General features: G+C 41.1%; 3 protein-coding genes across 4 annotated transcripts in view; all 3 read left to right on the top strand.

Moving 5' to 3' along the window:
• rasgrf1 (Ras protein specific guanine nucleotide releasing factor 1) overlaps positions 1-9,137 on the top strand; it is a 29,086-nt gene extending 19,949 nt beyond the window's left edge. Inside the window, exons 17-27 of the mRNA XM_014124845.3 lie at positions 137-313; positions 491-597; positions 838-950; positions 3,004-3,064; positions 3,239-3,342; positions 5,501-5,585; positions 5,710-5,907; positions 6,164-6,243; positions 6,371-6,488; positions 6,583-6,651; positions 6,823-9,137. Of these exons, the coding sequence (XP_013980320.1) occupies positions 137-313; positions 491-597; positions 838-950; positions 3,004-3,064; positions 3,239-3,342; positions 5,501-5,585; positions 5,710-5,907; positions 6,164-6,243; positions 6,371-6,488; positions 6,583-6,651; positions 6,823-6,915 (1,205 nt within the window). The 3' untranslated portion in view covers positions 6,916-9,137. The remainder of the gene's footprint in view (positions 1-136; positions 314-490; positions 598-837; positions 951-3,003; positions 3,065-3,238; positions 3,343-5,500; positions 5,586-5,709; positions 5,908-6,163; positions 6,244-6,370; positions 6,489-6,582; positions 6,652-6,822) is intronic.
• Positions 9,138-9,212: 75 nt separating this feature from the next.
• Positions 9,213-12,543, top strand: ctsh (cathepsin H). Its single transcript, XM_014124844.3, has 12 exons — positions 9,213-9,475; positions 9,667-9,698; positions 10,079-10,184; positions 10,420-10,490; positions 10,574-10,678; positions 10,806-10,892; positions 11,107-11,162; positions 11,276-11,357; positions 11,453-11,521; positions 11,605-11,711; positions 11,955-12,080; positions 12,185-12,543. The coding sequence occupies exons 1-12, from the start codon at positions 9,406-9,408 to the stop codon at positions 12,258-12,260; spliced, it is 987 nt and encodes a 328-aa protein (XP_013980319.1). The 5' UTR covers positions 9,213-9,405; the 3' UTR covers positions 12,261-12,543.
• A 1,018-nt stretch (positions 12,544-13,561) lies between these two features.
• blm (BLM RecQ like helicase) overlaps positions 13,562-14,930 on the top strand; it is a 32,306-nt gene continuing 30,937 nt past the window's right edge. For both annotated transcript variants that reach the window (XM_014124836.3, XM_014124835.3), the window contains exon 1: positions 13,562-13,890. In XM_014124836.3, coding sequence (XP_013980311.2) covers positions 13,793-13,890 — 98 coding nt within the window. In that variant the 5' untranslated portion in view covers positions 13,562-13,792. The remainder of the gene's footprint in view (positions 13,891-14,930) is intronic.

The following is a 14,930-nucleotide window of genomic DNA, read 5'->3' as shown; positions in this document are numbered from 1 at the left end:
TGTTTTATGGTCTCCATTTTTATACCTACATTACTTTATTGTAAAGGTATCACACTGCATCAATCAAGTTCACTAAAATGAATCTCATGGAATTTTGCAGCCAGTATAACTGTCTCCATATTGTATCTCCCTGTAGAATTCTCCCTGTTTTCCTACAATAATGGCACGGTGATGTCATCGTGCCGCCCTGAGATGGACAACAACAATCGCAGTGCCCTCTCTGCAGCCTCCGCCTTCGCCATTGCCACGGCAGGAGCCAATGAGGGCACACCCACCAAGGAGAAGTACCGCCGCATGTCCCTGGCTAGCACAGGTACACAGCGTATTAAACATCAGTTTTGTCCACAATGGAACAAATTGCGTACACCATATTTTCAAACGCATGAGATCTTCAATGTCGTTTTTGTTCTCCTCAAGAGAAAAAAAATCTATATGTCATTAAAAATGTAGGTGTGATATTTACATGGCATATTTGATCCATTTTCCCCAGGGTTCCCAACAGACCAGAGGAATGGGGACAAAGAGTTTGTAATCCGAAGGGCTGCAACCAACAGAGTCCTGAATGTTCTGAGGCACTGGGTGTCAAAACACTCTCAGGTAAGTCTTCCAGATACATAGTCATTACTTCTAAGGTCAAATAGTGTCCAGGTTTCCAGTCAGTTAACTCTTGTGTGTGTGTGTGTGTGTGTGTGTGTGTGTGTGTGTGTGTGTGTGTGTGTGTGTGTGTGTGTGTGTGTGTGTGTGTGTGTGTGTGTGTGTGTGTGTGTGTGTGTGTGTGTGTGTGTGTGTGTGTGTGTGTGTGTGTGTGTGTGTGTGTGTGTGTGTGTTGACCTCCAGGACTTTGAGAGTAACACTGAGCTGAAGCTGAAGGTGATAGCCTTCCTGGAGGAAGTGATGCATGACCCAGAGCTGCTGACCCAGGAGAGGAAAGCAGCCGCCAACATCATCAGGTACCTACCGGCACTACAGCCACCTCAGTTTATGAGGCGAAATCTGGACCCTTACAAATCAGCCGGGCTAGACAGTCTGGACCCTCTCTTTCTAAAATTATCTGCCGAAATTGTTGCAACCCCTATTAGTAGCCTGTTCAACCTCTTTCGTATCGTCTGAGATTCCCATAGATTGGAAAGCTGCTGTGTTCATCCCCCTCTTCAAAGGGGGAGACACTCTAGACCCAAACTGCTACAGACCTATATCTATTCTACCCTGCCTTTCTAAGGTCTTTGAAAGCCAAGTTAACAAACAGATTACCGACCATTTCGAATCTCACCGTACCTTCTCCGCTATGCAATCTGGTTTGAGAGCTGGTCATGGGTGCACCTCAGCCACGCTCAAGGTCCTAAACGATATCATAACCGCCATCGATAAGAGACATTACTGTGCAGCCGTATTCATCGACCTGGCAAAGGCTTTCGACTCTGTCAATCACAACATTCTTATTGGCAGACTCAACAGCCTGGGTGTCTCAATTGATTGCTTCGCTTGGTTCACCAACTACTTCAACAATAGAGTTCAGTATGTCAAATCGGAGGGCCTGTTGTCCGGACCTCTGGCAGTCTCTATGGGGGTACCACAGGGTTCAATTCTCGGGCCGACTCTCTTCTCTGTATACATCAATGACGTCGCTCTTGCTGCTGGTGATTCTTTGATCCACCTCTACGCAGACGACACCATTCTGTATACCTCTGGCCCTTCGTTGGACACTGTGTTAACTAACCTCCAGATGAGCTTCAATGCCATAAAACTCTTTCTGTGGCCTCCAACTGCTCTGAAATGCAAGTAAAACTAAATGCATGCTCTTCAACCAATCGCTGCCCGCACCTGCCTGCCCGTCCAGCATCACTACTCTGGACAGTTCTGACTTAGAATATGTGGACAACTACAAATACCTAGGTGTCTGGTTAGACTGTAAACTCTCCTTCCAGTCTCACATTAAGCATCTCCAATCCAAAGTTAAATCTAGAATCGGCTTCCTGTTTCGCAACAAAGCATCCTTCACTCATGCTGCCAAACATACCCTCGTAAAACTGACCATCCTACCGATCCTCGACTTCGGCAATGTCATTTACAAAATAGCCTCCAACACAAATTGGATGCAGTCTATCACAGTGCCATCCGTTTTGTCACCAAAGCCCCATATACTACCCACCACTGCGACCTGTATGCTCTCGTTGGCTGGCCCTCGCTTCATACTCGTCGCCAAACCCACTGGCTCCAGGTCATCTACAAGTCTCTGCTAGGTAAAGCCCCGCCTTATCTCAGCTCACTGGTCACCATAGCAGCACCCACCCGTAGCATGCGCTCCAGCAGGTTTATCTCACTGGTCACCCCCAAAGCCAATTCTTCCTTTGGCCGCCTCTCCTTCCAGTTCTCTGCTGCCAATGACTGGAACGAACTGCAAAAATCTCTTAAACTGGAGACTCTTACCTCCCACACTAGCTTTAAGCACCAACTGTCAGAGCAGCTCATAGATCACTGCACCTGTACATAGCTCATCTTTAAATAGCCCATCCAATCTACCTCATCCCCATACTGTATTTATTTATTTATCTTGCTCCTTTGCACTCCAGTATCTCTACTTGCACATTCATCTTCTGCATATCCTACCATTCCAGTGTTTAATTGCTATATTGTAATTACTTTGCCACCATGGCCTATTTATTGCCTTACCTCTCTTATCCTACCTCATTTGCACATGCTGTATATAGATTTTTCTACTGCATTATTGATTGTATGTTTGTTTATTCCATGTGTAACTCTGTGTTGTTGTATGTGTCGAACTGCTTTGCTTTATCTTGGCCAGGTCGCAGTTGCAAATGAGAACTTGTTCTCAACTAGCCTACCTGGTTAAATAAAGGTGAAATAAAAAATAAAATAAATGATGGACACACTCTGTTATTATTGAATACATGGGCAATCGCTTCTATAGGGCTTCTATGTACAGAGTAAAGAGAAACACACACATTATAAATACATACTTGACTCTGTTGTATGGTCTATTAGGACCCTGACACAGGAGGACCCAGGTGACAATCAGATCAGCCTGGAGGAGGTGATACAGCTGGTGAGTGGGATGACTGCACGTGTAAATGGCAATTGAGTCAAAGGAGAACAATCTCTCCTTGACATACATTATGTATGTTAAGTATGTGTCTCAGGAATGTTTGAATATAGTGAAGTAGTTGTCATACCTGGCGTCTTGGGAATGGTTACCGGTGATGCTCTGTGTGTGTGCTAGGCGTCAGTAGGGAAGGCGGAAGCGTTTGAGAGCCATTCTGCCCTGGAGATAGCAGAGCAGCTCACCCTACTGGACCACCTGGTCTTTAAGGTCATCCCATATGAGTGAGTGACACTGAGTGACACAGCTGATGATACATACACACACACAGTGCATTCGGAAAGTATTCAGACCCCTTGACTTTTTCCACATTTTGTTATGTTACAGCCTTATTCTAAAATTGATTAAATAGTTTTTTTGTCTTCAGTCTACAGATAATACCCCATAATTACAAAGCAAAAAACAGGTTTTTAGAAAATTTAGCAAATTATTGAAATATTACATTTACATAAATATTCAGAGCCTTTACTCAGTACTTTGTTGAAGCACCTTTAGTATTGATTACTGCCTCAAGTCTTCTTGGGTATGACGCTACAAGCTTGGCACACCTGTATTTGGGGAGTTTCTCCCATTCTTCTCTGCAGATCCTCTCAAGCTCTGTCAGGTTGGATGGGGAGCATCGCTGCACAGCTATTTTCAGGTCTCTCCAGAGATGTTCGATCAGGTTCAAGTCTGGGCTCTGGCTGTGCCAATTAAGGACATTCAGAGACTTGTCCTGAAACCACTCCAGCGTTGTCTTGGCTGTGTGTGCTTAGGGTCGTTGTCCTGTTCTAAGGTGACCCTTGCCCCAGTCTGAGGTCCTGAGCGCTCTGGAGCAGGTTTTCATCAAGGATCTCTCTGTACTTTGCTCTGTTCATCTTTCCCTTGATCCTGACCAGTCTCCCAGTCCCTGCCGCTGAAAAACATCCCCACAGCATGATGCTGCCACCACCATGCTTTACCATAGGGATGGTGCCAGGTTTCCTCTAGATGTGACGCTTGACATTCAGGCCAAAGAGTTAAATCTTGGTGGCTTCCCGAGTGGCGCAGTGGTCTAAGGCACTGCATCACAGTGCTAGCTGTGCCACTAGAGATTCTGGGTTCGAGTCCAGGCTCTGTCGCAGCCGGGAGACCCATGGGGCAGCGCACAATTGGCCCAGCATCGTCCGGGTTAGGGGAGGGTTTGGCCGGCAGGGATGTCCTTGTCCAATCGTGCACTAGTGACTCCTGTGGCGGGCCGGGCGCAGTGCACGCTGACACGGTCGCTAGGTGTACGGTGTTTCCTCTGACACATTGGTGCGGCTGGCTTCCGGGTTAAGTGAGTGTTGTGTCAAGAAGCAGTGCGGCTTGGTTGGGTTGTGTTTTAGAGGACGCACGGCTCTCGACCTTCGCCTCTCCCGAGTCCGTACGGGAGTTGCAGCGATGAGACAAGACTGTAACTACCAATTGGATACCACAAAATTGGGGAGGAAAAAGGGGTAAAAAAATAAAAAAATAAAAAATCGTATTTCTCATGGTCTGAGAGTCTTAAGGTGCTTTTTGGCAACACTCGTGCCTTTTACTGGCTTCCATCTGGCCATTCTACCATAAAGGCCTGATTTGTGGAGTGCTGCAGAGATTTGATGTCCTTCTGGAAGGTTCTCCCATCTCCATAGAGGAACTCTGGAGCTATATCAGTGTGACCATCGGGTTCTTGATCACCTCCCTGACCAAGGCCCTTCTCCCACGGTTGCTCCTTTTTGGCCTGGCGGACAGCTCTAGGAAGAGTCTTGGTGGTACCAAACTTCTTCCATTTAAGAATGATAGAGGCCACTGTGTTCTTGGGGACCTTCAATGCTGCAGAATTTTTTTGGTACCATTCCCCAGATCTGTGCCTCAGCACAATCCTGTCTTGGAGCTCTACGGGCAGTTCCTTTGAACTCATGGCTTAGTTGTGCTCTGACATGCACTGTCAACTGTGGGACCTTATATAGACAGATGCATGCCTTTCCAAATAATGTCCAATCAATTGAATTTACAAGAGGTGGACTCCAATCAAGTTGTAGAAACATCTCAAAAAATGGAACAGGATGCACCGGATCTCAATTTTGAGTCTCATAGCAAAGGGTCTGAATACTTTTGTAAATAAGGTATTTGTTTTTGTTATTTGTAATACGTTTGCAAAACATTCTTAACCTGGTTTGCTTTGTCATTATGAGGTATTGTGTGTCGATTGATGAGGAACATGTTTTATTTAATTAAATGTAGAATAAGGCTGTAACGTAACAAAAAGTCAAGGGGTCTGCATACTTTCCGAATGCACTGTACAATATGGGAGACATAGTGATTTTTAAACAACAACTATGTTGTATTAATGAGAATAAATTATGTTTTTCTACTTGATCTTCCAATATTGTTTTACAGAGAGTTCTTTGGTCAAGGCTGGATGAAGAATGACAAGAATGAAAGGACACCATATATCATGAAAACAACAAAGCATTTCAATGATGTATGCAGCCAACAACACCCATCTCCCAACATATTACCACTACATTTTCACTTATTACAGTGTGTGGCTTTGGTTGTTATGCATTAGGAACATGGCTATTCCTTGTCTGTCTTGCCTCTTTTAGATCAGTAACCTGATTGCCACTGAGATCCTGCGTTGTGACGACGTGACCACACGGGTGGCGGTGATGGAGAAGTGGGTGGCTGTGGCGGACATCTGCCGCTGTCTCCATAACTACAACGCTGTGCTGGAGATCACCTCCTCCCTCAACCGCAGCTCTGTGTTCCGGCTCAAGAAGACCTGGCTCAAAGTGTCCAAGCAGGTGGCCACATTTCCCACTACACACACCCAGCTCACTGAGGGCTCGTAGCGTGGTCCTAGTAATATTACTACACGTTTTATCATTGCACTAGGACCTCAATACACTATTATAAACAGCTTGTTATGACACCTCAGACCTCTATGAATCGTTATTGCTTATTACAGATTACACATCACTTTAACTATGTTGATTATACTGTACCTGGGTGTTTTCCAAAATAATATTCTTTTAAACAATATTTTATTTTATCCCTCAGACTAAAACCGTAATTGACAAGCTGCAGAAGTTGGTTTCGTCAGAGGGGAGGTTCAAAAACCTAAGAGAGGCTTTAAAGAAGTGAGTGTTTCTTCTAATAACTACAAAAGCCAATGTGTATCAGACAATGATGCTGGCCATTCAGGCAGTGGATCGATCAAAGTATTGTCAAATTGGTGACATCCTACTCTTCTGTTTTTCCTTCTAGCTGTGACCCTCCCTGTGTACCATACCTCGGGATGTACCTCACTGATCTGGCTTTCATTGAGGAGGGGACACCCAATTACACTGAGGACAAATTAGTCAACTTCTCAAAGATGAGGATGGTCAGCGGTCTCTGCTATGTGTAATGTTACAGGGATATTAAAATGTATTCTATGGCTTTGTATTGTATACATGGCTTCTGTTCTCTCTCTACAGATTTCTCATATCATCAGAGAAATTAGACAATTCCAGCAAACAGCATACAAGATTGATCATCAGCCAATGGTAAACTTTTAAAGCTCTTTCATGCTAACTTGTTTTATATTGTACATATAGAGAAACAAAAGAAAATGGCAATGGCCATGAGGGAAATCCTGAGTGTCAGTATTTGTCACATCGTATAGATTATCGTAGTAGTAGCTAACCTGCTGAAACTGTATATTTGTCCTGGTCTAGGCAGCACAGTATTTGCTGGACAACAGCTCTGTTCTGGATGAAGAAAGCCTGTATGAAGCCTCTCTCAGAATTGAGCCAAAAGTCAACAACTGAAGAGGATGACAGTTTCCCAAAGTGTACTCTCTGTTAAAGAACTATGTCATACACAGTAGACATAAATAATAACTGGTGTTAAGTCATGTTTAACATGTTTGTTCTGATACGTGTATTGTTTTTAGAAGTCTTATGTACAAATGTTAATTTAATCGTCACGTTGTTGAAATATTTCATTTTCCTCTGCAACAAGGACCATTTCACTGGGCTTATTAGGGTGATAAATAAAGTCACAATGATCTTGTATAATGGTATGTCCTTTGTAACCAATTAAATTGATTGACATCTTTTCATACTGTGGACTTTGCACTTCCTGTAAGCACACATGCTGCCAGGATCATATTGTACATAGGAAAGATTGTTCTCTTTACTCAAATAGAAATGTGTTTATCTGCAACTGATGTAGCATTGTAAAAATCAAACCAGGTAAAACATTGACATTTTCTTACCCCAAATTGATGTGGCTAAACCAATGAGTGTTCCTTGAATTGTTCTATCAATACCGCCTCAGCTCTGCTTTGTTTATTTGCTTCCGCTTGTTGTATCTATCAACATTTGAGTCATCCTGTCACAGTTGTGACCAAGATGTGAAAGCCACTAGCACCACAGAGCTTTGTCTTGTCATCATGAATGATTCTTACATAACAAGATAATACACTTGCCTGATACAAGAAACACATGCTCTTAGAAGTTACTGATTTGCAGCACAGTACTGGATCTGCTCTGAAAATAAATAACTCATAAGGGCATGTTCACACCACAAGCTTTAATCTAAGAACCAGCAAAGTCTGGTTTGTTTTGAAAACAATTTTAAGTCCTGTGTGAATACAACCTACTGTAACCTAGAAGATGATTAACAATATTTGTAGCTTTATTTCATTACTGTTGCATGTTTCATTGTAACAGGCAGTTAAAATCAAACTTCATGCTATATGTTTTCAAAAGTAATTCAAGTCAAGGAGCCATGAATTCAATTTTGTTTTGCAGAATAAGCTCTATTAATCCATGTAATTTGAAGGGACAGTAATAAGCCAGTGTGCGTTATATCTCCAATACAAGTGTACTTCCATTTTGACAATGATTAGTTGGTGGTGACATCTTGTTTCACTATGACTCACTGGGCACAGTCGTCAATTCAATGTCTATTCCACACTGGTTCAACAGAATTTCATTGAAATTAAATGGAAACAACGTGGATTCAAGCAGTATGTGCCCAGTGGGGAGTTTGGGGAGGAATATGTTAACCATTTTGCTGCTATTCTTGGAGCATGCCATTGTATAATGATATGTAGCCGTTTCCCTTTTTTAAACCACATGTTCGTTTGCTTTCAATTTAATCTAAACGGAGCACACATTTTAAAGAAAAATAAAGCAAAACCCTTGAAATTGTGGTATTTTTAGGCTTTGTGATATTTGTGTACAGTGCAAGGTTGTTCCGCTATTATACTGTATAATTCAAAGACAATCTATGTCCTTTTGCTGTTCCAGTGATTGTGGAACGTGACCGTATATCACTCTGTTAAATGCATTGTTAAGAGTATGATAAAAGTAAGTGAATGAGTTACTCCGCCTGCAGCATTCAAAAGGTATTTTTGTAGTATTAGTATAAGGGAAGGGGATACATAAACACAGGGAAGTATTTTGTACTTTGTTGTTAATTCACCTTGCTGAAATGTATTCTGTACAGTTTGTATATGCAGCCCTGCATATTTCTTAATGTGGAACAGTGTCAAGTACACCTCTGAAAAGCATTGTATCCCAAGCTTTAACACAAAATGCTACAACAATTGTGATTTTGAAACCATGACTTAGAGGTAGAAGACAACTTCAAAGTGTTTTGCATATACTGTAATCCTGTCTATAATCATTATCTTAGCAGGAATATAGTAATGTAGTGCTTATTCTGTGAATATTTGTATGTATTTTTACCATGTACAGTCTAGAAACATTTAAAGCTCATGTGGCAGGCATGCAACACTGTATCAGACAACATTAAAACAATATATATACTTATATATACTGTATACACTTATACGTGCACATACTCTTATAAATGAAATATTAACAAACGTTTTGCTGTTAGCAATACCCAGTGGTATGAGAATTATCTTTCAACCCTTATGTTTATTTCCACGGCTTGAGAAATATTTCCAGTTTTATAAAAATATAAAAAATATGTATGTTTCCTGATTACCTCTTGCTAATAAATCTATTCTATCTCAGGGGCATTGTTGTCTCAAGTGTGTTTGTGGAGAAAACAATGATATTTCTCTCTCTGCTACCTCTATCACACACAAACACACACACACACACACACTGCAGCAACTTTACTTGAATTTATATATAATAAAAGTTCAGCGTATACTTCGTCACCTTTTGCACTGTCACGGGGATGTCCGGAAGTGATCAAACCTCGTGACTTTCGGTTAGTTCATTCACTGCGCTCACTGTTTGTTGCAGGAAGACAACAGCTTTACAAAACTTTGAAGTATGAAGATCTTAGTTTTGTTGATATTTGCCGTATACTCTGTTAGTTCTTTATATCCGTTTTCCGAGGAGGGTAAGTTGCAATTGAATCTGTTTTAGACTATGTTGAATCGAAATTATACCTAATTAGCGCTTTCAAATGAATAATGTCGATTGATTTATCAACATCACATTTGTGATCAGAACGACTGACAGAAGAATGGCTTTTAGCCTATTGATCTTTACAATCTCAAATCAAATGTCCCTTGTCTGTTTTCTTTACAGGCGAATATCACTTTAAGTTATGGATGTCACAGGTAAGTTCGATTTGGCACGAAACCAGGTACTTTCCTACAATACAAGGAAGTTGTTTTCTCTTCATATCTGTGTGCAAAAAGTATTATTTGAAAATAATAAATATTGTAGAATATTCTCATCATACTAAGCCCTATAGATAGAATACATTTTATTTTAAACTGCAATAGTGTGTATGGAATTACTGATAAACTAGGCAACTAGACAGATAGGATAGTGTCTTATCATTGTAAATAAGAATTTGTTCTTAACTGAGTTGCCTAGTTAAATAAAGGTTAAATACAAAATATCTAATGCATATTGAAATGCACTGTATCTACATAAAAAAAAAGTAAAATCACAATGACCTGAATTTTGAGATGTTACTGTGTCATCCATGCAGTACAACAAGGTGTATGACATGGAGGAGTACTACCACAGACTTCAGATCTTCATTGAGAACAAGAGGAGGATTGACTATCACAATGAAGGAAACCACAAGTTCACAAGTATGAATAACTGCATGATGCTTGGTTTTTTTCAGATGTTAGAAGTGTCCACATCCTTTGAGTATGATCAGTGGAGGCTGCTGAGGGTAGGACAGCTCATAATAATAGCTAGAACGGAATGGTCTAGAACACATGGAATGCCGTTACCACGAGCCCATTCTCCCCAATTAAGGTGCCACCAACCTCCTGTGTGGCATATTAATTCTGTCTTCTGACATTTTACCTTTTTACCTAGTGGGACTGAATCAGTTCTCTGACCTGACATTTGCTGAATTCAGAAAATCCTTCCTCTTGACTGAGCCCCAGGTATTTATGTTCCTGTTATGTATACTTCTCTTGATGTTTTTACTTGAAAAACACATTTTAATCTTTCTTTCTGTCATTCTTAGAACTGTTCTGCCACTAAAGGGAGTCATGTGAGCAGCAATGGACCATATCCAGAGTCGGTCGACTGGAGAAAGAAGGGGAACTATGTCACAGCTGTGAAGAATCAGGTATCCTAACACATACAGTATAGGATGCACTTTCTAATGATATAAATCATGCATTATCTGGCAAGGTAAAGATGCTTATGTGGAAGACTGTATGTGCTGAAGGTAGATGTTGATTTGTGGTGTTGAGGGGTCCTGTGGTAGCTGCTGGACCTTTTCCACTACAGGCTGTTTGGAGTCAGTCACAGCAATCGCAACAGGGAAACTCCTACAACTGGTGAGATACTTATCTACTTCTCTATTCTAAAAAATGACGTGGGAAGGAAAGTTGGCCTCCTTTTGCTGAGGCAATTCAATACCATTTTTACAATTGTGTTTAAGGCTAGTAGTCACAATACATTTTGGAATTAATTGAAATTCTTGTACTATTTCTGATCTTGAATAATGAAAAGTATATTTTATCCAACTGCTCCTGCCTTTATATTGTTCAGTCAGAGCAGCAACTAGTGGACTGTGCTCAGGCCTTCAACAACCACGGCTGTAATGGGTGAGTGTCACCACTGGAAAACACATTTCTTTGTAATATATATATATTCACACAATTTCTTGGTCTTACTGGACACTTAGATTCTTACTGAGGCTCTGAAAAAAATCTTTTAGCGGGCTCCCCAGTCAAGCATTTGAGTACATCAAGTTTAACAAGGGAATCATGACAGAGGATGACTATCCATACACTGCACATGTATGTAAACAACAATTCCATCTTTATAACTACAGTACTAGCACTTCAAATGGTGACAATATATTAACATCATTCATGTTGGAATCATTTTGAAGGATGACACTTGCAAGTTCAAGACTGATTTGGCTGCTGCATTTGTTAAGGATGTGGTCAACATAACAAAGGTAAGTAAATGCAAATTACTCTGGATTATTTGGTGCATTGACTACCCAGGCAGTCAGCTAATTGTGTATTTATTACATTGCAGTATGATGAAATGGGTATGGTGGATGCAGTGGCCAGATTCAACCCTGTCAGTCTTGCCTATGAGGTGACCTCTGACTTCATGCATTATGATGGTGGTGTGTACACCAGGTGAGAATGAGTCTCTGCTATTTTGTTAAACCTAGAATAAGGATCATATCTGTGCCTTAAGAGCTATGTTGCATATTTTCCAATAAGCACAGTCAAAAACAGGACTCACAGCTGTAGCCTACCTACCATACTGCCAGCATCAGAAAGCAATACAAATAGATATGTAGATTTTGCATGACTTCTTCTTTCTATAAAATAGGAATCATGGCCTTGCATTCTGCATATTCACTTCTCTTATTGTAGCAAGGAGTGTCACAACACCACAGACACAGTGAATCATGCAGTGCTGGCTGTGGGGTATGGTGAGGAGAAGGGCACACCCTACTGGATAGTGAAGAACTCCTGGGGAAGCAGCTGGGGAATGAAAGGGTAAGACTTCAATGACAAAAGTAGAATAACATTGTGAACAGTATGGGCCCAATGTTATGTAACAGAACAGTGTTATGATACAGTATGTTGTGCTGTTTTCACAGCTATTTCTTCATTGAGCGTGGGAAAAACATGTGTGGACTGGCTGCCTGCTCATCTTATCCCCTTCCTGTGCTGTGAACGTTGAATTCTGTACTGAAAAAAGGGACACGGAGACAAAGATTTCATTATCAGTTCAAATTTTAAATCAATGATATGGTTTGATTTTTATGTTTGCTCACCACCTCAGGGAGTCTGATTATATACTGGGAGAAACACTCCCCACTGCACATCTGTTTTTAATCAGGATTTGATTGATTCGATTATTGTGCTGACATGAAGATTATGATTTTAATAATGTGAAATTGTTTTTTAAAACTGATTTTATGTTTGTGAATAAAGTTTCTTGATTTCTCTGTCACAATTTGATGAGCGACACATTTTGAATTCAGATAAGACTGTGATGATGCCGTTTATATAGTCCAGAGTTTTTTTTTATGAACCGGGTAGTTTGGCTACTGGATGCTGATTGGCTAATAGCCATGGTATATCAGACCATATACTACGGGTATGCCAAAACATTTATTTGTACATTGCTAACCAGTTTGTAATAGCAATAAGGCACCTCTGGGGTTTGTGGTATATGGCCAATATACCACAGCTGAGGGCTGTATGCAGGCACTCCGCATTGTGTCGTGCAAGGGAACAGCCCTTAGCTGTGGTATATTGTCAATATACCACACCCCCTCAGGCCTTATTGCCAGTGCTTGAACTGAAATAAGTGCTGATGCTGATTTTGGGTAATGGTACTGTTTACATTTAGGTGCAGGAGCCCCACAATACATGAGCTAACATTCTATAAGAGGAACAGGAGTTGAAGCATTAGAAAATGCAAGGTGCCGGTACTCAGCTTCGGTGACCTGCCCAAGTCAAGCACTGCTTAAATATATGCGTATGATGCAAAACTACTTGTTTACTGTTCTAATTACGTCGTTAATTAGGTTATAATAGCAGTAAGGCACTTTGGGGGTTTGTGGTATATGGCCAAAATACTATGGCTAAGGGGCTGTAACCAGGGACTCCGCATTGCGTCATGCTTAAGAACAATAAATCAAATGTATTTATAAAGCCCTTTTTACATCAGCCGATGTCACAATGTGCTATACAGAGACCCAGCCTAAAACCACAAACTACAAGCAATGCAGATTAGAAGCACGGTGGCTAGTAAAAACTCCCTAGAAAGGCCAGAACCTAGGAAGAAACCTAGAGAGGAACCAGGGTCTGAGTGGTGGCCAGGCCTCTTCTGTCTGTATTGGCCATATACCACACACCCTCGGGCCTTATTGCTTAAATACTGTATATTCCTTTCTGCATGTAGATTTTCTATCTTTGACTACATTTCCCATGATGACCAGACCCGTAATAGGAAATTAGTTTCTGAGCCAATGGAAAGCATTTCGTCAAAACGGCGCTAAAACACGTTAACAGACAGCCTCTTTGCCTTTGGTTGCTGAATTTATTTATTTTAGTAAATTAGCTATAGTTAGGTAAACAACTTGTTATTTTATAGACCACGACAATAATACAGCCACAGACTGCACAAGTGGTGTCTCGCGAAATAACAAGACTAGCCAGTTATTATGAATGCTAATGTTGAGATGCTAGCCTAGCTGATGATGTCCAGTCTTCCTCAAAATAATTTGAAGGAACAACTCGAGAGACATAGCAATGCTGCTCAGAGAAAACTGTCGTTGTCTAAGCCTAAACCAGGGTAAGTATCTTGATTGTCCAGCTGGAGTTGTATGACGTTAGCTAGCTGTTAGTTCTGGTCCTGGGAGAACCGGGCGGCCTTCTTCAACGCTCTGTTGGACCGATTTGGTTCTGTAACCGGCTTCATACGTTACTCACAAAAAATATGTATGTATGTTATAATACTAATGGACTATCCTATTTATGCGCAAGCTGTCGTTATATGCTGAGTTCACGTGCTCGTCGCAACCAGGAAACTCGTACATTTTCGAGAAGCTACAGTAAAGTTAACTAGCTGTATATGAGGACATTAACGAGTTTCCTAGTTCCGACCAGTACGTGAAAGCGGAAATAGTTCCAAAATACTATAACTATTTTGTACGGTCAAATTAACTCTTGTCCATGCGCATGCGTCGGTTCTAACGTTAGACTGCCTAAATATTTCTAACTAAGAGCATTTTATTTGGGACAAGTCATTTACCTAAACCTCAACTAAATCTTGTAATGAATAATGTGGAAATGGAGCAAGTTGAGGAGACTAAACTGCTTGGTGTAACCCTGGATGGTAAACTGTCGTGGTCAAACCCTATTGATGCAACGGTAGCTAAGACAGGGAGAGCTCTATCTATAATCAGGCGCTGCTTTCTTGAAATTTCTATCAACAAAACAAGTACTACAAGCCCTAGTTTTGTCTCACCTGGACTACTGTCCAGTCATATGTCAAGTGCCACAAAGAGGGACATGGGCAAATTACACTAAGTGATGTTCTATCGATTCCCTTGGTCATTTCATGTTCATGTGTATCTGAGTTATTGGCGTTAAAGCAGGCAGAAATCCAGCCAGTGTGACATAGCGCTGTGATAGTCGCTCTCACTACACTGGAAGTTAATAGGAATACAACTTTTAGATTGCGAAAACATCTATCATACATGTCAGATTTCAATACTGGCCGATGTCATAACTCGGAAGGATGTCTTCTCTCAAGTGAGCCATTGATCATATTTTTGTGATATTTCTACCTCAATAAATTTAATTTAACATAGGGTCTAGCACATTTTTCCT

This window comes from Salmo salar, chromosome 10, assembly GCF_965601325.2.
Source record: "Salmo salar chromosome 10, fSalSal1, whole genome shotgun sequence".
In the NCBI taxonomy this organism is placed as follows: Eukaryota; Metazoa; Chordata; class Actinopteri; order Salmoniformes; family Salmonidae; genus Salmo; species Salmo salar.
This window is presented reverse-complemented; position numbering and strand designations above follow the sequence as displayed.